Source organism: Paroedura picta, chromosome 7 (genome assembly GCF_049243985.1).
Source record: "Paroedura picta isolate Pp20150507F chromosome 7, Ppicta_v3.0, whole genome shotgun sequence".
NCBI lineage: Eukaryota > Metazoa > Chordata > Lepidosauria > Squamata > Gekkonidae > Paroedura > Paroedura picta.
In genome coordinates this window covers 35892769-35915961 of record NC_135375.1, presented here as the reverse complement: position 1 = coordinate 35915961, position 23193 = coordinate 35892769, and the positions used below count along the sequence as shown (strand labels likewise).

At 37.8% G+C, this 23193-nt stretch overlaps 2 protein-coding genes across 5 annotated transcripts; one reads left to right on the top strand and one right to left on the bottom strand.

Moving 5' to 3' along the window:
• Window positions 1-1386: 1386 nt before the first annotated feature.
• On the bottom strand, window positions 1387-5488 carry AK6 (adenylate kinase 6). Its single transcript, XM_077347469.1, has 5 exons — window positions 5314-5488; window positions 5048-5140; window positions 3780-3838; window positions 3536-3681; window positions 1387-2714 (listed from the first exon to the last, which is right to left on the bottom strand). The coding sequence occupies exons 1-5, from the start codon at window positions 5339-5341 to the stop codon at window positions 2525-2527; spliced, it is 516 nt and encodes a 171-aa protein (XP_077203584.1). The 5' UTR covers window positions 5342-5488; the 3' UTR covers window positions 1387-2524.
• On the top strand, window positions 5446-23119 carry RAD17 (RAD17 checkpoint clamp loader component). 4 transcript variants are annotated; one of them, XM_077347456.1, is made up of 17 exons: window positions 5446-5728; window positions 8572-8642; window positions 9384-9635; window positions 10619-10702; window positions 11283-11439; window positions 11614-11744; window positions 13388-13440; window positions 13901-14026; window positions 14115-14184; window positions 14660-14771; window positions 16324-16509; window positions 17080-17165; window positions 17263-17409; window positions 18765-18911; window positions 19782-19902; window positions 21319-21376; window positions 22266-23119. In XM_077347456.1, the coding sequence occupies exons 2-17, from the start codon at window positions 8577-8579 to the stop codon at window positions 22531-22533; spliced, it is 2064 nt and encodes a 687-aa protein (XP_077203571.1). In that variant the 5' UTR covers window positions 5446-5728; window positions 8572-8576; the 3' UTR covers window positions 22534-23119. The 4 variants fall into 4 exon arrangements, with proteins under 4 accessions (XP_077203571.1, XP_077203569.1, XP_077203572.1 ...); XM_077347454.1 differs by having other exon boundaries at window positions 8572-8657; XM_077347457.1 differs by having other exon boundaries at window positions 5447-5728; window positions 8572-8661.
• The last annotated feature ends 74 nt before the right edge of the window (window positions 23120-23193 follow it).

Here is a 23193-nt window from a genome sequence, read left to right as displayed (position 1 = left end):
TGACTTTAGTCTAGAAGGGAACTGCTCTCAGGTGCATAACAAATTACATATTATCCTGAATTGGAAGTATTTCTTAAGCAATGATTTCCACAGGGGTTCGGGTTCCATGGTAGAGCATCTGCTCTGCATTATAGCAGGTTGTAGGTTAAATCATCAAATTAAAAGGATCAAGTAGCACATGCTGTGAAAAACTTCAAGCTAAGAACCTAGAGTAGGCTTTCTTAATCAGGGTTTCATGAAACCCTGGGGTTTCTTGGCAGCCTTGGAAGGGTTTCCAAAATGGGTGGAATTTATATTTATGACCATATAAGGTAAGGTGACCAGATTGTCCCACTTTTGGAGGGACATTTGGGGGTACCTGGCAAATTGTACTTATTTTGCAATTAAATATATATATACAATACTATTTTTGCATTCTATGCAACTTTTTGTTGCTCCATATAGACCAAATTTTTAATCAAGAACAACCCCCCCCCCCCAGTCAATGGTGTCCCGTTTTACCAATGTTAAAATCTGGTCACATTAATATAAAAAAACCCTCCCAAAATGGCCAATGATGGGTTTGGAGGGAGTGGGTAGGGCTCTTAGTGGGCATGTACACAGCAATGCTTCTTAACCATATTCTCCACGATAATCCCACTCCTGGGGTTTCTTGAACCCTGAAGAATGTTTCAGAAGTTTCTCAACAGTAAAAAAGTTGAGAAAGGGGACTACACCACTTGGAATCGACAAGGGAATATATAAACCTACATTATTATTCTGAAAACCATCATAAAAATTGTTCTTGGGTTCAATTTTCTTACCTATAAAGTAAGACTATTAGCACTATATCTCTGTAAAGCATATTTCACAGTGGGATAGATACATAAGTACAGAGAGCAATTAGGATATTAAAGGACATATATTTCAAAGCACGCAGTCAGTGCAGGGATGGATGAAATGCTATTACAACTTTAGATCATCTAGCATTGTACAGCCCTGCTCTAAAATCACAGAGCCAAGAATTATGAACTCTGATGTGCAGTCTGAACTCTGTCCTGCCACATTTATTCCCAACACCAGGAATAGCCTGAAAACAACCCCTTGCAAACAAATTCCAGACACCGACTGCCTCAAAAGAGCTCAGAAGCTAATGAAACTTTGCAATTTGCAAAGTATTTTTCCTGCTTCGGGTATTGCTGCATTTTATACAGGAACTATTATAAGACTAGTTAGATGTGTTAGAATCAATTGTTCACCAGAAGAACAATGCAGCTATTTTCTAATACAAACTTTAAACAATTATTATAAACTGAGTTTTCCTAAATGAAACACTGAGATGTACTTCAAAACATAGGCCATAAAGTAAATATTATTTGTGTGAACAAATTAGACTACTACAAGTGGTATTTTTTTTGCCAAATATTATTCAGAATGTATAGTGAATTTTTCCACAGCAAATTCGAATTTAGTTTTTACATGAAATTACAAATAATATAAACACTACTTGAGTGTAATACATTATACAAACCCTAAACAAATATGTACGCATTTTGTCTTACAACATAAAATAGATAAATTAATATACTACATTGAATGACATGGAAAAATACAATCTTTTGCAGAAGTGATGTCTGTGCAAGAAGCCTGACTCCTGAGGATCAATTCTAATACTTTCAACATGAGTGTACTAACCTATGTAGCTCAGGTTGTACTGTCCAAAGCTTCTCTGCTAACCCTAAGGAGGATAAATCTACATTCCGGCCATAGCAAATAACTTTACCAAGGAGATGTCTAGGCTGGTACAAGCAATATCGGCAGCCAGTTTTTAATTTACTAAATTTATACCGGAAGAACATCCCAAGTTATCTTGTTTGCTAAATTCTGCAAAATACCACTAATGTTTTAACACCACAGAGATCTATGTTGACGACAAACACCAAAAGAAAAAGAAAAAAAGGATCCTTCCGTCTTTTTCTGACAGAAAGTTGGCTAAGGTCCTCTGTTATGATTTAGAAGACATAAAAGTCTATTAAAGATTGCTGTTCATAAAAAAATAACACTTGGTTTAACTTTCATAAGGTTTAAGTACTATGGTCCCACTATTTTAAGAATCCTGATAAACAACCCAACTTAAATATATATATATACAGGGACAGAAAGGTTGGCAGCTTCTAGTTCAGAGAATTCAGTCAGGTTTTGTTTAATCAAATTTTTTTTTGCCCCAAACTGTCTTCAAGCATTCTTAAACAATAACAGTGCAATCATACGGAGTTTACTCCAGTCTAAGCCTATTGAAATCAGTGGTCTTAGAAATTACACTATGAATGTTTGACTTCCAAAGTACTATCCTTATGAGTTCCATTGAAAGTGCAAGACAAGTCTGAAAGTGCAACACAAATCTATTCGGCCTCAGAAGTCCATAATTATCTTTTATCAAAGCTATTACCATTTCCCCAGTGACTGAAACATCAGTTAATTTACCTACACAAAACCAAATTTTATTTTGTAACGCTTTTTTGATTATTATCCTTAATTATTATTTTCAGTTGTTGTCCTTTATCCATTGTTCAATCCATTGTATAATTTGATCTAAATTCTGCTCCATATCTTCTGGAGAGTTGCTAGGCAACTGGTGTACAATTTCTTCTTTATAAGAGGACATTGCTTCTTCATAAATAGTCTGAAAAATCTCACACTGAATGTTGTCCTGAAGTTTTTTGCCTCTATATCCCCTAGGAAAAAATGAGCAAGAGTTTACAAAACTATGTAAGAGAATTTTGAAAATATTTCAGTAACTGTTACAAATTTAGCAAAAATCAAGCAGCAATTCCTGGGCCTGGCTAGCAACATCAACTGAACATTTCTGCAGACTTCAATGAGATAACATATTTCAATCAGATATTCCCAACAACAAATAAGTCAGAACAGCCTTGAGGTAGCAGTTGAAATGCTGACTTGGTTTACGTCAATAAATGTAAGGAACACAGTAAGTGGACATTGTCAAGGTAAAAAGAATCTCAGGAAAATGAACACATTTAGAAACTCATGAGAGGTCTGCCTTAAAAAAAATTGTGTTTTCAAATTTGAAGATCCTCACCTTATATACCCAGGGTAAGCTGATTCATGAAAAACACTTATGTAGAATTAAAACTGTTAACATTCATATATGTATAATCAATGTATTACAAGTGTGCCTATAACAATGCTGTGTTATCCCTGAGATGAATCTAGAATCGTTGTCAGGAAGCACCTGCCAGTTGTCATGTTCCGTGACACCAGTAGATTAATCAGGTATTTGGAAGCTGAATAGAAGTCTATAACTCAACAGCAATGTTCTATGCCAGGGGTGAGCAAACTGTGGCCCTCCAGATGTATTCAGAAGCAGGGGTTCATAGGAATTGTAGTCATGAACATCTGGTGGGGCACAGTTTGCCCACCCCTGCTCTATGCCAATTAATTTGACAGAAGACCACTGGCTGTAACATAAGAAACCATATCTGATAGCCTTTAAGTTTAATCACAACACAGAATTCCAATTACAGCACCAATTTACCTGCTTTCCAGTCTGTCATACAGGAAAGAGTTTTCAGTGCGAAGTACAAATACTATATTAAACCAGCGTTCAGGAAAGAAATCACAGCTGTGGTAATCAACTATAATGCCACCATCAGTCATCTTGTCTTCCAGTTCATCAACTACCTAAAAGGGAGAAAACATCAGATGAAAAAGTCCTACAAGATTTTTGTTGCAACTAAAATAAAACCCACAACTATGCTTAACTTTGCACATGAACTCACCCGATCTTCATCCAGCACAGGGCAGTCATATTCTTCATCGTAACCTTCATATAATTGACCTGCATAAAAAAAGAAGAAAGCAGGAACTTTCATTATGAAATTAAAAACAGCTTTGTATATAGACCTTGTTCAAATGCACTACGTTTGCAACTCTCCAAGCAGCTCAGTCATATGCATTTTTATTCACTTATTTAAATGATTAACTCTAGTACAGGCATATACAGGTTTTTGTAAATTAGCATCATAGGATACGGAGATACCCTTCTAATAAGCAGTGGTTTACTTCCACAGTAACTTCAGCAGTACAGCACTTCATATTTTTAACATTGATATACTACATTAGAATAATTGGATTTTATAACCTGCTTTTCACTACCCAAAGAAGTCTCAAAGTAGTTTACCATCGTCTTCCCTTCTTCCCGCAACAGATACTGTGTAAGGTAAGTGAGGCTGAAAGATCTCTGACAAAAGTACTCTATGTGAACAGCTCTAACAGGACTGTGACTAACTCAAGGTCACCCAGCTAGCTGCAAGTGGAGGAGTGAGGAATCAAACATGGATCTCCAGATTAAAGGCTGCCACTCTTAACCAGTATACCAAGATTAAAATATTATTGTTTTTATTTTACTTCAAGCCAAGAAGGTGGTAGTGGCTACTCTATCTTAACTTATAAGTATGTGTGGCACATCATGCCTTCAAAACAGTCAGAAAACTTACTCTAAACTTTCTATACTATTTCTCTCAGGCATCCCACATGCAAATTATCAGTGGTCAAGAATGGCCATTACAACAATAGAGAAACTTGCTTAAGGATGGGGAGCAAATAGGATTGAAGTTGCTAACCTATACATGCATACTTAGGAGTAATACAATGAGACTTCTGGAAAAAAAGGGGGCACAAAATAGAGACATTACTATAGGTATTTGTTTTTTTTTTTCATTATTGGACTCCCTTACCTCATCCAGTTATTATATATACTTAAGCCAAGGTTTTTTTTCCCCAGTGTGCATTCCTTTAAACTTATCAACACAACTTCATTTAGCATGCTGTTTCCCATTCACCCAATTTAGAAACATCTCAATTTGCCTTGCTTTCTACCATCCTGAACAACTTGGCCACTATGCTCCATGCCCCCAATTCCAGATCATTTATAAACAAATACCACCAGTCGTAACACGGCTGTTATTAAAAGGCCGTTTTACTAAAGGAACATGACTAACGCAGTACATTCTTCTCCATAATTCAGCTTACATTTCAGAAAACCTACCTTCTTTGGCCAAATCACCAACATTAACGTAGACCAAATTTGTTTTTGCAGCTAGCTCTTTGCCTAGCGTTGTTTTCCCAACACCTGGGGTACCTAGAAAGAGGGGCATGACAAAAAGAAACACCAGTTATTATTACCAATAACATACAACTCACCTAACGATGAACGCACGCGCCTAAGTTCAAGTCAAGCAACTAAAATTTAAAAACACACAAAGTTTTTATACTGCGGAAGCAGAGAAGCGCTTGATCCCTTTTTCTCCTTACCAGTAAGCAAAATATTAGGTCTCCTCATACTCGCTTCCCCTAACCTCGCTTCCAGAAAGTTGTCACAAAGATAACACGTGCGAGTTCTCTGAGGGGGCCTTCACTATCCCCGCCGAGGCGGACGCGCAGTAAAGACGTCACAAGTCTCCGCTCTTCCTTCCCCCTTCCGCGCGTAGGCACGGTCTGTGGGTTGAGATTTCTATACGCGTCTTTTGGGGGGCGGGTGTATGTGTGGAGCTTTTGCTTAGTTTTTCTATGATCTTTGCGTGAGCTCCGCGGGGCCTTGAATGGAAGAATGGATATTATTACAGGCGGCCCGTGAAGCGCTAAGGGCCGAGGTGTAAAGGAGCCCCCACCACCACGCACCCCCCCCCCCGGAGATGGCGGTGGCCTAAAACAGGAGGGGGAAGAAAAGGTACTTCGCATGATAGCTTAACGGGATGAAAGGGTTGGGCCACAGCTGTAGCGTAGAAGAGAAATGCGAGCAGCAACCTGTCGGAGCATCACACAGACAGAGACGCTTCACTTTGGTCGCTAGTGGAGTTGCTCACACACTTGGACTGTCTTAATTTCGGTGCAGTGCAATATTAAGCATATTCACTAAGCATATTTATCCACTGGGCCCTAATGGGGCTTGCACACCTAGTAGGCATGCTTAGCACTGCAACCCTACGCTCCTTTCTTCACAGTGTTTGTTGCCTTCCCTGCTTGTGTAGGTGTACTTGCCTTAGAAAAGAGAAATGCACTCCTTAGAAAGTCCAGCCACTTTCCCCGATGCTGTGAAGGTGTCTCTTTGTTTCAACTCCTCCCACCCCCCCAGACGGGGTAGTCTATTCCAAAAAGCTGTGTGTGTTCAGTTATTTTAAGTTTTGGGGGGCTGCACTTTTTCTTTTTTCTGTATAAAGGTAAAGGTGGTAATCATTCTGCCAATATACATTCTGCCAATCATGTCTGCCAGTATACAAATTATCCCAAATTTATTTTGCCTCTCTATAGTTTCTTTGGAATTGTCGCATTTACTAACAATATTCAGTGGGTTAAAAGTTTCTGTGGTTATGTGAAGAGCTCCAAGAGGATCTCTACCAATTGGGTGAGTGGGTGACAATGTGACAAATGAAACTTACCAGTGCTGGTAAGTTTAAAGTGATACACACTAAGACAAAAAATAGGCTAATGGAGTCTGAACTTGCAGAGACTTAAAGGGAGAAAGATCTTGGAGTCATAGTTGATAGCTCAATGAAAATGTCAAAATAGTGAACTGCAGTGATGAAAAGGGCAAACTCAGTTTTAGGGATTATAAAGAAAGGAACTGAGAATAAAACAGTTGATACTGTCATGCTCCTGTATAGATCTGTGGTGCGGCTTCATTTGGAATACTGTATACAGTTCTGATCCCTGTATCTCTGAAATAACATTGCAGAGCTGGAAAAAGTGCAGGGGAGGGCAACCAAGATGATTAGGGTGGTGGAGCACCTTCCCTATGAGAAAAGGCTGAAGGGTCTGTGACTTTTGAGTTTAGAAAAGCGATAACTAAGGGAGAACATGATAGAGGTTTATAAAATTATACATTAAGTAGATAGAGCTGACAAAGACATTTTTCTCTCTCTTACTAATTACTAGAACTCAAGAGTATCCAATGAAGCTGATGGGCAGTAAGCTCAGGACTGATAAAAGGAAAGTGATTAAAATGTGGAATTCGATGCCAGAGGAATATAGCAATGGACACAGGAATAAATAGATTTAAACAGGGGTTAGATAGCTTTATCCTCCATGAATCTATCAATGGCTACTAGCCATGGTAATTGAAGACAACCTCCACATTCAGAGGCATTAAACTTCTGATTCCCAGATCCTCTATACCCATTTGTTGGCAGTCCAGGGGAACTGGTTGGCCATGATGTGAGACAGGATGCTGGACTTGTTTGACCATTCGTCTGATCCAACAGGGCTCTTCTTAAGTGAAATGTCTTAGATACGAATTCTGAAACCTCACTGTGTATTTAGATTGAATCTTTAGCTGCTTGTATTAATAGCTATCCTAATTTTGAGGAAAGATGTGGCAGTTTCGGAATGAATTTTAGGCTAATAAATTTAAGATTAAACCAAACAAGACAGAATGATTACTGGTATACAAAACATAAAGATATCATCGGTTCTAAGGAGATTGTACTTCTCGTGAAGGAATAGTCCTGTAATTTGGTATGCTCTTGGTCCCAGACCTAATGCTGGAAAATCCAGTAATGTTTGCGGCCAGGTTTTACCAGCTTTGGTTATATGATTGCATCATTTTCTGAGCAGATAAGACCTGGCCTAAATGATGCCTGACCTAGATTAGATTACTGCAATGTACTGTATGTGAGACTGCCCTTGAAAGGTGCTTGGAAGCATCTTGGTGCAGAATGCTGCAGCCAGGATGTTGACTGGAGTGGAACTTCCTGTGCAGGGAGACACATCAGCTTCTGTTGCTGTCTCCTTCTCAGTGGGTGAAGACTTTTTTGTTAGTCTGGCATTCTCCCAGGGATCTCTCCTTCCCTCCCTTTGTTTTATTTTATTTATGTATTTGTTTTTTGTTTAAATGGTTTCTAAGTATAGAGATACAAGGCAAAATAAATTGTGGCAAATTACTAAATTGTGTCACAATATCCAAATTAAGCCATATGATGCCCTATGATAAACAGCTAATCAGTCCTTTTGAGTTCAGTTGTAGTTCTCAAAAACATTGGAGAAGAGTAAAAATTACGGCTCTGCAAGCAGCCACTAGAGGACTACTCTGTGTTACTATTGTGGTAGCCTGAGTAGCCCAGACTAGCCTTGAGCTCCTCAGAGCTTAAGAACTAAGAAGGGCTGTCCATGATTAGTATTTGGATAGAAGGTCCACCAGGGAAGATTAAGGTTGCTATGCCAAGGATGGCTACAGCAAACCACACCTGCTTGTTTTGAGCTTTTAAAACTCCGTGGAGGGGTAACTATAGGTCAGTTATGACTTGGCAGTTGTTTATTTACTATTATTTCTTGTTGTTGTGGAGCTGTACATGTGGAACAACATCTTCAACATAAAGTACCATTTTTAAGTTTAGAAGAAGAGGAAATAAAGTTAGCTTCATTGTGGGGGAAGGAGGACAACTGATAGGGGATAGGGTATAAGGAGTTAGGTCCTCAGTAATTATGTGCAAGCCTGTTCAAGTTGATCTAAATTGTTAAAAACTTTAATCCTGTGAAGATTATTTACAAAACTATTCTGCTTATTTTCCTGTGGAGGATCAATGGTGATATGCTTCGGATGGAAACATCAAAGGTTGATGATGTCAAAAAAAACTTCCAAAAGAAAGGTAGCTTCAGCTAAAGTAGGTGATTATATTTATTAATATAAAGGAATTTGGATGTAACTGAATGAATCGTACTTCACTTGCTGCTGAGCTGTGACTTCTGAACATCACTCAGCATGTATTTTGTGAAAATAGGATAAAGTGGCCAGTCTTGCTCCTCTGACTTGAAGCTGTTAAAAGGAGGGATACTGAGCCTACTTACTGAACATGATGTGACTTCACTAAATGAATATTTTAACATTTAATTGTCAAGGGATTGCAGAATGCTTTTAATTTAAATGTTCATAAATAGTTTCATACATTTATTTAATTAATGTATACCCTGCACCCCTTTTCCCACTTGGGAACTTGGGGTGGCTTACAACATTATAAAATATGAGTACAATACAAGTATATATAAATGCAATAAATAGAACAAAACAATTAAAACATCAATTTAACAACAATTTTCTTGGAGAATGAACATAACGCCATCTCTAAAGCCTTACATCCAATGGAATATTAGAACTGGCCACACAAAACAAAGCAGCCTTACATGTCCAATGGGGCCAGTTTTGGGTGAGGATTTTATTGTATTAGGGGGTTTTATGTGTTTTTACTGTACATGACCCACCGCGAGCCTTGTGGGAGTGGTGGGCTATAAGTCCAATAAATAAATAAATAAATAAATAATGTAGCTAAGATAAGTGGTGCTGAAGGTATTAACAGATAACTTCTACAGTGAAATAATGTTTGCATTTTCAGGTGATTGACTGGGTGGAGCCATCTTTTACGGATTTCTACAAGAATACAAATTCCTCATCTAGTGTCTTTCGCAAGAAGACACCCACAGAAACTAATCACCATCAGAAAAGAAAAGAACATTTTTCTCTCTTAGAAAGTGGCAAGAGTGGGAGAAAAAAAGGGAAACCTTATAGAGATGAGAGAGATCAGATTTCAAGACAAAATTGCAAAGAAATTGAACCATGGGTGGATAAATACAAACCAAAAACTCAGGTGAAATCCAGTTTCTAATTGCATTTGTAATAAAAAAAATTAAAGTTGCTTGTTGAACACAATGCAACTCCCAACTTATGAAGACTATTGCAAGAATATTCCTGGTAAGACAAAAATGTAGTGTTTGTGTCATGAGTTAAGAGAACTTGGAGGGAAAACTTGATTGAATTCAGTGGGACTGGATTCCAAATAAACTATTTTTTCTGTGGTTGAATGTAGACATTTGAAATGTTTTGTACTAAGATCCTTTATTAGTTAAATAAAACACCACACCTCATAGTAAAATAAAATAATTGCCCTAACTTGTAATTTGGGGGTTTCTAATAAAGTATTGATTTAAATTGTAGATAAGATCATTATTCAGTTTATTTATTGATGAAGGCATTATATGAAGGAGCTCTTTATTAGCGTTAGACAAGTACGGCTTATGCACACACAGTGTGTACACCAGAAATGTTCAGGGCTATTTGGATTATTTTCCTGGGAATAACTTGGAATTCTTGAACAATTAATCCAAATTGTATGTTTGGCTCCAGATCAAGTCGCCAAGCTGCGATCATAGCAGTGATATTAATTGCTTTCAACCAGGCTTAGAAACAAAAGCCTTCTTGTAGCTTTGAGTCTGCAAGCATGGTCCTCCCTCCCTCCTACACCCCCCACTTTACGAAAAATGGTCAAGCAGATACAATTTGTAGTTTAACTGCTACAACTGGCTTCATATCCTGGACTCTGCTGAAAACAAAGTTGTCCCATAGGTTCTCCTGAGCCTACTCTCAATCAGTCTCAGTGATGTCTGGGTGAATCTCAGATTGTTAGAATCCAGTCTAAACTGTTCCACGTGTGTTAGGAACCCTGCATCTCACTATGAACAGAAAACATCTTATTTTTTAAATTCAGTGCCTTTTTAAGGTTTTTATATTTTGCTATGCAATTACGTCTCTTAATCACATGTGTATATGTCTAATGTTTTTCTTCCTCATTAGAATGAACTTGCTGTACACAAGAAGAAAATTGAAGAAGTTGAAGTCTGGTTAAAAGCTCAAGTATTTCAAAGGCAGACCAAGCAGGTAGCATCTGATTGATATTTATACTGCCCAGTGTTTGCTTATAGAGCTTTGTATTTTGTATAACTTATGGGTGCTTACTGTTAAAATATTATTGTTAAAGTAAAACAGATTTGGATAAATTGTTCCTCTTAAAGAAATTGGAAACTGAGTCAGAAATGAATACAGGTTTAGCAAAATTCTGCATGATATTTTAATTTTGTAGTATTATTGTAACATGGGACAGCAGTGTGGTAACTTACTTCTATAAATGTAGCACATGATCTGTTAGGAACTAATAGAAGGGAATGAGTGAATGAAGTGCACATACTGAAGACAAAACTAATATGTTGTTCAAGCTGCTAATGAGCAAAGTTCATTGTTTAGTGGCTTTTCCTCCAGCCCCCTCTTAAACAGCTGGACATGCTTTTCTGCATTAGCTTTTTCATAAGCAAAGGAAAAAAAAGGTCACTTGTGTAGACCACTTACTCTATTCACACAGGCAACAGAGAGATTTCTTAGGTTGGATCCTAAAGAACACTTCTTTATTCAGAAGATCTCTTCTGCACACAAAATAGCCAATTGATATAGTGTTTTGTTACAGGGTGGCTCTGTTTTATTATTAACCGGTCCCTCAGGCTGTGGAAAGACTGCAACTTTGGAAATACTAGCAAAAGACCTTGGCATTCAAGTGCAAGAATGGATAAACCCTGTATTAATGAACTTCAGGAAAGATGACTTCCAAGATGCTTTGAACAATGGTAAAGTCTTTCTAATTTCTCAACAGTTAAGCAATCTAAGATATGAAATATGTTTATATAGCATCTTGCAAGTGTTCCAAGACACTTGCCTGAATAATAAACTCCAGTTTACAATCAAATTCAAAATACAATGATAAAAGTAAAGACAGAAGAAAACTAACCTGTTTTAATCAGATTTTCAGGTCTTGCCATATCAGAGCCAAACATCTCTCTTTCAAGAGTTTCTGCTTAGAGCTAACAAATATACTAAACTTCAGATGGTTGGTGATATCATGAAAACCAACAAAAGACTTATTCTTGTGGAAGTAAGTAGAAATGGTTGACCTCAGCCAAATGTGTTTATCTCTTTAATTATTTCAATACTCTCCTTCATTTCTTGATTTTTAAGTACCTCTGAAACTGGTGAAAGAAGCTTTTGCTTGAAAAAGTTAATGTTTCTGTAATCATATTAGTTGTTATTATGTAATTATGGACCAGGCACCCACACACTTTAGTTCTCAGGGCTGAATATTTTAAACTTTACTCACTCCCCCACCCTTAAACCAACTTTTTAAAAAGTCAGTTTAATTTCACCTTTAAAATTTCATATCCTTATCAAATAGTGTGCATTAAATCTGTATATTCATTTCACTGTACAGTGCTTTGCTTTGCCCTAAGCAGAGACTGGGGTCATAGATAAATGAGAAAGATTTCTACAAACTATAGAAAAGATGCAGATTGGCAGGAAATGGCCGAGGGGGGGGGGAATACACAGCTTAAATTTCTTTTTCCAAATTGGTAGAAGCAGCACCTGTAGCTTTAAGAAATGAATGCTCTTGGTGACCATTGCTAGCCCTCAAGACTTGTTTTTTGTCAGTAAAAGGCAGCAGGAGGGGGCCAGGTTATATTGACCTTTGAGGGGGGACTTATTGGGACCAGGCCTGCCAGCAACTATGACGTCACTTACTATAATTCATATGCGTGCTTGACTCCCCAGCAACTACTCTGCAAAAAACAGTGTGATATAGTATTTTAAGAATTTCAGATGGAGATCTGGGAGAACAACTAGAATCTCCACTCTGCCTTGGAAGCAGAGTGTCTTTGGCCAGTGATATATTGTCAGCCTAACCTGCTTCACATGATCGTTAGAATAAAATGTAAGACAGGAGAATTATTTGAGCTGCTTTGGATCCTATTGTGGATAATGGAGAGAGGATTAATAGAAGTATATAAATAAATAGCTGGCAAGAGGGGTAGCTTAAAAATTGGTGGGTGAATGGGAAGGAGAGATGGAAGCAGAGAAAATGGGAGATATGGGTACTGCTAGGTGGAAAGAAAGAGGAAATTGCAACTGAGCTTGCCCCAGCCTAGTCAGCATGCTACGGTTGGGTCCACCTGGCATCACAGGCACAATGACTGGCACTGTGCAACTCAGCCAGAGTTTTCCTGGGGGCAGGCTGCCAGAGGAGAGAAAAGGAGGGGAAGCTGAAGATAGGGAGCAGATAATGGTAGGTTGGCTGGTAAATGGGAAAGAGAGAAAGAAGCAAGAAAAGTAGAGAGGGATCTATGAGGGCTTTCAAGAGGAAATATTAATTTGAGAGGAAATATTAAGTTGCTTCCCCACAAGTTCTTTCTGTTCACCTGCATATGCTTAAGCTGTTTCTCAGTTTCCAAGTAAGTATTGAACTCTGGTTAGCCAAACAGCATCTCCTGCCTCATACTGTACAACAGATAACTTCTGAAACTGAAGATTGTTTCAGACCATAGTAATCTGGCATATTACTAGCCACTCTGAAACTCTTAGATTCACCATAACTGGTTCTTTAAATCTTAGCTTATATAGGTGCATTTGTCTAAATGTAAAATAAAATGAGCATGTGAACCACTGTAATTTTGATAGACTCTGCAAACTGAAGATTGGCCACTATTAATGCACAAAGTTTAACCATGTTATATTATTTTTCAATAGGATATACCAAACCATTTTTATCGTGATCCTAGCAGTTTACATGGAATTCTGAGGTGAGTATAAAGGGGCTCGTATTGATAGCAGGGGTGTAGATTTACAGTGTAATCCTGAATGGTTTAACCCTGAATAGTTTACACCCTTCCAGACTTTCTAAACTTCAGTGGATTTAGCAGAGTGTAACTCTTCTTAGGACTGACTTGTGAGATTACAGTCCTTTTCCACTCATCTAGACTTCTGCTTCTGAGCTGGTTATAATGAGATAGAGCAGCACATGTTAGTTGTTTGTTTGTTTACCAAGTAACAACTTATATCACAACATAAATAACAACAACACTGGGGAACAAATTTGTTCAGTCATGAAAGGGCGTCTGAGGGGGGCCCAGCAGATGTTCTCAGTCGGTCGGCTTGGTAGTCATAGGATTCGACACAAGACTCTCCTGTTACTGCTCTCCTGTTATTCAGGTTCTTAATCTGAGATTTCAGATCTCTGTAACATTTTGTTTTCCATGTTAGGACATTTGTTCGGACAAGCAGATGTCCTCTTGTGTTTATAATATCGGATGGTGCAAGTGCAGCCAGCAGTCAAAGATCACTCTTCCCAAAAGAGATTCAAGAAGAGCTACATATAGCTAATATTAGGTAAAGAGGTCATTAAACTGCATTGGTCATAATAAAAAATTTTACTATGAAATTAATCTTGACTACCTTTTCTTTCCTATTTTCTTAGTTTTAACCCAGTGGCTCCAACAATAATGCTGAAAGTTTTGAATCGAATAACTACAATAGAGGCAAATACGGTAAGATAAAATTTAATAACTCTATTGTGTTAATATTGTGAAAACTTGGGAAGTGTCTATATTTGAATTGGAAAAGTTATGATTCTGTGCCTTCAGAAAACAGTCAAAACAAAATGTCAGTTGGCTCCAATGTAGAAATTGGTGAATTACTTAATGCAACCTTCATAGCTATCTTGCTGCCAGGACTGCTGTGTATGGCCTATGGAAAAGTACATGGAATTATGAAACACAAGTCTTCTGAGAGTCCAAATTCAGTATTCATTTGGCACATTAGAGTGGACTCCTTGATGTGGAGAAATACCAGAGGTCAGACTTTTTGAAATGCTCATATCCTTAAAAACCTGAAGCTATAAAATTGTATGAAGATTTATAGGATAGTTAGTGATAAAAGTTGACCCTCCACAAATAAGCTGTGCTGAGTTTCAGTTAATAGTACAGTTTTGATGATTATGCAGACTAAACCTTTTCCTTGTAGAATGGAGAAAAAAATGATGTCCCAGACAAATCCTCAGTGGAATTGATTTGCAAAGGATGTTCAGGTGATATTAGAAGTGCAATAAACAGTCTTCAGTTTTCTTCTTTGAAAGGTAAATGCAGAATTTTCAGCTGAAATAAGTCTGCCTTCTTAGAGGACAGTTTTGTTTCAACATTGGTTGAATAGTCTTTCAGATAGTATAATAGTATGCAAATAGAATGAAATAACGCTTAGGTGTACCCAGAGTTGTAATCCAAGTTTGAAAATATACAAGAACAAGCTACACACTCATGGCTATGCTCTGAAAATAGTCAGGACCTTCAAAGGTTGAATGTCTATATTAATGTTAAAATTAATGTCTGCAAAGTACAAACCATCACAGATTTTTAGAGACCTCATAAAGCAGTTCAATTTGTGAGGTGGTAGAATGACCCCTCCTCCATGCACTAAAAACACCTAACTCACAGGGGATCTCTAGATGACACTCCTCTACCTGCTTTCCAAGTTTGGTGAGGATTGGATTTTTGAGTTCCAAGTTACAGTCTGCCAAAAAAGATTCCCTCGGGAAAGTTTCTGGAGGAATGACGTGTGATCATTTTGACAGACACAGGTTTAGATGGTTCAGGAATGTATAGAATAATTCCTGTGTAAGTTAGAGACCCCAAACTTGGGGACCATGTAGAGGAGCATCCAGGGAATGTTTGGTTTCTCTAGCATGAACAGGATCTCTTCTATAGACACTTGAACTTGAACTTATCAAAATGACTGAGGTTCAGATCCTGTGCAAGTTAGAGACATCAAAGTTGCAGGGGACCTCCCCCAGATGTACCTCTACATGCCCTCCAAATTGTGGCTTTGAAATTTTGAAAAATTTTTATTGAGCAGGGACCATCTGGGAATGTCTCCACTCACAAACTAGCACAAGCCTCCATGAATTGCTTGAAAGTCCATGGAAAGTTCATAGTGGGTGACCTATCAGAAACTTGACTTCACAAAGCACGAACTGGCCAACATTGAACATGAAGCTTAGTTTGTGAGCCAGTTTGTGCCCACCCCTAGTTTGACTTTGACTTTTGACAAAACATTGGCTCAAACAAACCTAACTCGCTGGATTGTTGGGATGATGAAACTGGAAGGTAAATATGTATGCTGCCTTTAGCTCCTTGGAGAAATGACAGGATAAAAATCAAATAGTTTGTTAATGTATTTATTTAGAGCCTGCCTTCACTAAAGAACAAGGTAGATTATGGAATTGAAACAGTGCAGTAACAACAGTGTAACATATATAAAACTGGATTACAAAATTAGTGCGCCAAAAAAACAGTGATATTATGTATATAGAAGACTAGATGCACATTGCTTCTTTTTGATAAAGCCTTTATCTTCTGCATGAATTACTTGTAGATTGTTTTGCATGAAGGTTTTCATGTCAGTACTGTGATACATTACTACTTAATAAAACATTAGGGTTGTTCAGTGTTACTGTTATATATTCTTAAGAAGATTTACATACACTTCCTCACATTATAGAACATAATAAGCCTGATATTAGAAGGTTGAATTTCTTTGTAGCTAATCTTTAGCCTAACAAGAGTGTCATTTTTTTAAAAAAATTAAACAACCCTATCTAATTGCATCATATTGCTGATTTTTTAAATTGCTAGAATGTCCATTGGAGAATAACTTGTGGTCACAGAGAAAAGGAAACTCTACATTAAAATGTGATTTATTATCTAAAGTGAAAAAGAAATTTGGTAACTCTCTAGAAGGCCAGGAGGTACAAGCTGTTGGTGGCAAAGATGCATCCATCTTCCTTTTCCACGCTTTGGGGAAAATACTTTACTGCAAAAGTAAGAAAACTGTAACTTACTGTTTACTATTTTGAGGTGGAAGAAAAAAATCTTCATGTAATTTGTTCTTAATAATTTCTTGCCTGTGCTTGGAGCTGAATTAACTTTGTACCTTGACTAATACTAATACACTAAGATATTATCATTGTATCAATTTCTGATGTTTCTCCTAATTTAAATTTTTACATTGATGTTTTCTTGATGCATATGACAAAATTTCTATTTATTCAAAGCAGTACTGAAGCCTCAGGCAATTTATAGCTTTTTTAGGAATTGTGCTGCATGTAGCACTCATCTGTCATTTAGATCGTGTCACAGGGTAGCCATCTTGGTCAGCAGTAGAACAGCCAGAATCAAACCCAGTAGCACTTTAGAGACCAACAAGACACTTGGGGTATGAGCTTTTGGAAGGTGAGACAGTGGAGAGAGAAAAGAGGTCTGATGCATCAGAGCTCTTATCTCTGTCCACTGTCTCATCCCCCCCCCCAAAAGCAAAGTAGCATCTTTCAGGCATTTAGTAATGTTGTTAGACTCTGTTTACTGTTATGTATAATGTTTCATTCTTTTTAGGGGAGCAAATAGCAGAGTTGCGTTTTCCATGCCTACCACCTCATTTATCAGAACACGAACGGAGCCCCTTGCTTGTTCAACCTGAGGTAAAGGCCTGTCACTATCAGTATCTGCAAAATGGAATAATGAACATTCCCCCCTCATGATATAAAACACTAATTATGTGTATTCTTTTTTTATTAGGATGTCATAGAAAAATCACACATGCCTGGAGACTTATTTAATTTATACCTTCATCAGAACTATGTAGACTTTTTCTCTGATATAGAAGATCTTGTAAGAGCTAGTGAATATCTGAGTACTGCTGACTTGCTTTGCAGTAATTGGGATGTAAGTTTTTAACAATTCTATTTGTTTTACTCTAATTTATGAATACTGAAAGAGTTTTTTGAGTTTTTTATGTTTCTTCATCAAATTGGACATAATGTTTGTAATATCATATTCCAACACCAGCTTTTCATAGGTTAAAAACATGCCTAAAATGTAATAGATGCTATTATGCATCATAGCTCACTTCAGATATGTCTGAATAATGGGTGCTATTGTGTATCATAGGTGCTATGATGCATCGTAGCTCACTTCAGATATGTATCACCAAGCTATTCCATTCATATCCTATTGCTGCTTTCCCTTCTCCATGTAACATGTTTCCAGAATATTCAGATTTTGCCATTGCTATGGACCAGAAATATTATCTGTATTTTTGGATTTTTGTTTTGAGATCTTACTGGTATCACGTATCTATGAAAATTTAATTGAAAATCAAACAGAATTCTTCCTTCCTTCCAGTGGCAAATAGGAAACGGTCTTGAAATTTTGCATCAATGTACTATTACCAGCATGTGGCCCCTATCTGCAGATATCTAAATCCATTGATTGAGGTCACACAGCAGCTAAGGGGATTTTTCTATAAATTTGGGGGACTCCCTAGGTTTGCAGGAAAATCACAAATCTTAACAAAACTTGAGAGGTTTAAATTGTCCCTTCCAATAAGAAGCATATGTGCATGCCCAGACAATATACTTACAGTAGGGAGCTTCAGTAGGGCTGCAATGGAGGCTGAGAGCTGCATAGGGCTTTCGTTACTGCTGTTGCTGATGGGGAGAAGACGCCTTGGCAGGCCCAGCAGCTGGGTGCAGTGCAGGGCTCACTACTGTTGATGGGGTGGAAGCTTGGACCTGGCAGCCATTCAGGGTTCACTATCGCTGATAAGGGAAAGTAGCGGTGGGCCAAACAGCTGGAGTCACACAGGGCTTTATGCTATTGATGCCAACAGTGTGGCAGAGAAGCCATTATGGGCTTGGCAGAGGGAGTTACATGGGGCTTACCGCTTTTGATGATGGGAAGGAGAAGCCTTAGCAGGGTCAGGATCAGGAATCACATAGGGTTCACACTTGTTGTCGATGGAGGGGAGCAAAGACTTGGCAGGTGTGGCAATGATTGTGGGAGAAGCTTCAGCAGGCTGAAGGTGCTGCTGATGGAGGGGGGGATTATAGCCCCAAGGCCCCTCAATGATGGGGGAGGGTTATTTAGATGAGGAAAGGAATCTCCCTGTGTATCATGGCTTCCCTTTTGTTTATTTATGTGTTTCACAGTATTACAAGTAGGAATACACAGTGTGGTATACTTGCATCTCTTTATGTTACTCTCTTTTTTATTTACTGTATGCAACTTGTGACTTACAGGCGCGACCTATACTCGGGGAATATAGTGCCTGTGTGGTTGCAAGGGGTATGATGCATTCGAACAGAGCTAGAGCCTTTTCCCACAGCAAAGGAGGAATGGGCTTTCGACCCCTTCATAAACCACAGTGGTTCCTAATTAGTAAAAAGGTAATTATTTTGTGACTTGTGAAAATGTGCTTCTAATGTTCAAGCTCAAATGTGACTCTAAACACCCTAACTTTGAAAACTGAATCAAATTATACAACAGCGTTTTGATCTGTGAAACATTTGTGATAAACTTTTATATTACTAATTCATATGATTTTCAGTAAAAGTTGCCCTGTCTCATCAAGCTAAAATATTCTGGAGGAGTCATCCTCACAGTATCATTTGGGGTAGTCCAACTGAACAAGCATCCAAGAGGTAATACATTTCTGGGCTACTACATCAGCAAGATCTGTTCCAACAGGTACACTAAAGCATCCTCTACAGCAGGGGTAGTCAAACTGCGGCTCTCCAGATGTCCATGGACTACAATTCCCATGAGCCCCTGCCAGCATTTGTTGGCAGGGGCTCATGGGAATTGTAGTCCATGGACATCTGAAGGGCTGCAGTTTGACTACTCCTGCTCTACAGTATTGCAGGGGATCCTGAAATGCATCTCTTGTATAGTAAAGGGCAGCTTCACAAAGTAAACACTGACTTGGGCCAGCCTTTGGAGATTTATTGATATGATTCCACAAGAAAAACAGCAATAAGTTTTATGTGACTGGAACCTGGATTAGAAAGAAATTAGAGATTTTAAACTCTTGAAATTGCGTGGATAGTTCAGCAGCTATCTTACGGAGCAGTCTTGCCAAATAATTTAACAGGATAATATTTACAATGCTTTAAAATCAGGTTTTTGAAGTGGAGGTAGGCATAGTTTAGAAATTCCCTATGTTCAAAATTATGCTGATGTGCAGAGGACAGCTGGTGTTACTTATGAATGGATGAAGCTTTTGGATACAATGCTAGTTTGTCATTTCTTTTTACTAGTATCGGGAAAACTGCATTGCTGCAAAATCCCTCTTCTCAAGTTTCTGCTTACCACCAACATGTCTTCAAACCCAGCTATTACCTTATCTTGCCTTGCTGACAAATCCAATGAGAAATCAAGGTATGCTTTAAAATATTACATTTCTGTCCAGAATATGATTGGAAATGAAATAAATAAAAGCCAAACTTGGTCAGGCAAATAAGAGCAAAACATAAGTACTAACATTATTTTTTTAAATTCTGTAGCTAATCCTGGCGTGGGTTATATGCAATGGCAAACTGTGGTCTTTTGCTTCCTAAATGAGATTGGTAATTCCTTGAGCTAGAACGCTCATCAAGCAAGAGAAAATGCTCTTCCCTCCCTTCTCTGTCCACACAGGATGTTTTCTGCAGCAAAATTTTACCGTTACGTTCAAGTTCCTAAATCATACTTTTTATGTTCCTTCCAAACTGGGAATATCCAAGGTATAGATTACCCTGCAGTTACACTGCCATGAGAAGAAGAGGAGGAAGAGTTGGTTCTTATATGCTGCTTTTCTCTACCAGAATGAGTCTCAAAGCAGCTTACAATCGCCTTCCCCTTCCCCTTCCCACAACAGACACCCTGTGAGGTAGGTGAGACTGAGAGAGCCCTGATGTTACTGCTTGGTCAGAACAGCTTTATCAGTGCCATGGTGAGGCCAAGGTCACCGGGCTGGCTGTATGTGGTGGAGCGTGGAATCAAACCCGGCTCGCCATATTAGGACCACTACACCACGCTGGCTCCCCCCATGGGGGATATTTCATGACATCTGTGATATATCCATAGGCTATATCCAATACGTAGAGGTAGTCATGAACCTATGGTACTCACATGATTTCAGTAGTAATGCTGGTGCTAGCAAGAGAAAGAATGGCCAGAAAGCTATTCAAAGTACTACCAAGAATACATGCATAGGGGTATCACTATAAAACACATTGTGCTTTACAGCCTAGAAATTAGTTGTGAATTATGGGAAACCTAGGTTAAAATCCGCAGCTGGCTTTTGCAAACTGTTGTGTCTCATACTATATTACAGCATGATTGCTTAAGTGCTGAATCCGTTCTGTCCTTTTTCTTGTTTAAATCCTTTGCCTAGGTTGGGGAAAAATCCTTGTTATCTTACTCTTTTATTATTGCTATTTTTATACTGTAACAGATCTATTTATAATCATTTACATTCAAAATACTTTAGCCATGTTAACCCCTGTACAAACCAATAGTGTGAGTCATACAAGTACAAGGAGCACTTGTACCATCAGCACTTCATATGAATAACCACACTATATTTTGTGTACAAGAAAATAAGCTTTATTTTGTGAATTCTAAGAGAGATACTCTGTCAACCCTCTGGTTTAAAAGTGGAGTGCTGCATCTTGTATTGAATTCAAATAAAACTCATTTACTTTGTACATTTAAGTTTCCTGGATTAAATTAGAAAAGAATAGCGAAACATCAGCTATACATGAAATACATATAAAATGGCACCTAAGAACAATTTTGTGTATCATTTCTCAGGTCAGATTACTTTTATTCAGGATGTTGGAAGACTCCCTTTGAGGAAACACTTTGGAAGGTAAATGTATTATTACTGTTTCCTCAATGTTTTATAAAGCAAAAATACCTGCTATTCCTCTCTTGTAAAATTGTGCCTGACTTTATTATCAGAATTTGATTTCATAAAGGTTAGTATAATAACACTTATATAAAGGTTACGGTGTATTCTACACAAATATAGGGTCCACCAAACTAGTGTAAATCTTATGTAGCCTGCCATACCCTTGAAAGCTCAAGACAGCTATCAACAGCTTTTATTGTGTCAAATTGCAGATCAGCATAAAAACTGTGGACTTGTCTTTCCCTAGTCCTTCTGCAAAGTGTACAAGTTGTTATGTTTTTTCTCTACCCCTTCTAAGCTTTCTAGGTGGACTGTACCATTTAACTTTTAGATGCCTTAAGATACCCTTGATCATGTCATTTACCTCCTGGTTAAGCTAGATAGATCCACCACAGTTCCAGTAGGATTCACTTCCATCACATGCACATACACCTGGTACTGCTAAACCTTGATTCATTACTATATTGTCTGCAGAGGATTATGTATATAGTATTTGTTTCCTTTTTTCTGTAGTAGTCTACATACATTGTGGGAAAACATACCTACTCCTTTCCAGTTTTAAAATCACTGCATTCTACTGTGTTGTCATAATTGGGGTGAAAAGGATAAATGTTTCGCACATATTCATAGCACCAAATTTATTTTTAAAAGGAAATCTCATCCATAGAATGTTCCCTTGGTTCACAGTAATACAAGTTGTCAGAACAGTAATTGATGAGAAATTAGATTTTAGTATGGATAAAAAATGTATATACTTGAGTAGTATATCTTCTGGTTGCTTTAGAGATTCTGGATTTGTACACAATATACAATGCTTCTACAATGTATTGCTATTGTCATTTCATAGGCTGAAACTTGAAACTCTTACTGATAAAGATTCTGCCATTCAACTCTCGGACAGTGATGATGAAAGTGATTTTGCTGGGATGCAGTCCACAAATATAATGATCCAATCAGAGGAAAACAGTACCAGTGAAAAGAATGAATCCGAGGAAAGTGTTTCTGCCAGTCAGGCTTTTGGAAATGAACTGTCATGCAGCCAACCTCAGCCTGTGACAGCACAAGCCATCATGGAAGACGATGAACTAAACATAGAGGAATATGATAGTGACTGAACTCTAGAAAATGGCAACACCAGTGCTGTTTGTTACTATAATTTTAGTCAAATATTTTATTGTAAGAATTATCCAGAAAAGTCTGGGAAAGCTCTTGATGAGCCATTACTGATTTGCCATGTCCTCACATTTATACTTTATGTGATTATACCATTGCATCTATCAGAGTATTGCACCTCTGATTTTATTTGAGTCCACTATGGAAAGGCCTATGTTAAATGTAATATTTTGTTCCTCAGTCACATGAGTATGTATATTTAGGCACTGGATTTCTGTCCAATAGATACTTGGGGAATATTGTCAGTAGTTCTGTTAAGATTTCATACTCTCAACCCTAATGCGAGGTGATAGAATTTAAAATCTGGATTGTGTACTATTTAAGATGTAAATAAACACAGACGTTCAATGTGTTAATAAATAGTACTGTATGCAATAATAGATGTTTATAAACAAACATGTACAGTATTTTACATAACTGACCTTTTAAAATGTTTTGCTAATTTATGCAAGAGAATTAAAGTCAGCAATGTCTAATTGCTTGCAAACACTGAATAAAAGTGCTTCTAACAGATCACTTATACACAAATCTAAAGCTTTAATTCCTATTTAGTAGAGCTAGATGATTAACATGAAAAAGGGCAGTATTATAAACAACCTGTT

Coding starts and splice junctions, on each gene's coding strand:
- AK6 (XM_077347469.1), bottom strand. CDS start 5,341: ATGAGGAGACCTAATATTTTGCTTACTG. Junction 5,141..5,313: donor ACCTAATATTTTGCTTACTG/GTAAGGAGAAAA, acceptor CCCTCTTTCTAG/GTACCCCAGGTGTTGGGAAA. Junction 3,839..5,047: donor TGGTGATTTGGCCAAAGAAG/GTAGGTTTTCTG, acceptor TTTTTTATGCAG/GTCAATTATATGAAGGTTAC.
- RAD17 (XM_077347454.1), top strand. CDS start 8,577: ATGGTGATATGCTTCGGATGGAAACATCAAAGGTTGATGATGTCAAAA. Junction 17,166..17,262: donor CCTTGCTTGTTCAACCTGAG/GTAAAGGCCTGT, acceptor TTTTTTTATTAG/GATGTCATAGAAAAATCACA. Junction 21,377..22,265: donor TTGAGGAAACACTTTGGAAG/GTAAATGTATTA, acceptor GTCATTTCATAG/GCTGAAACTTGAAACTCTTA.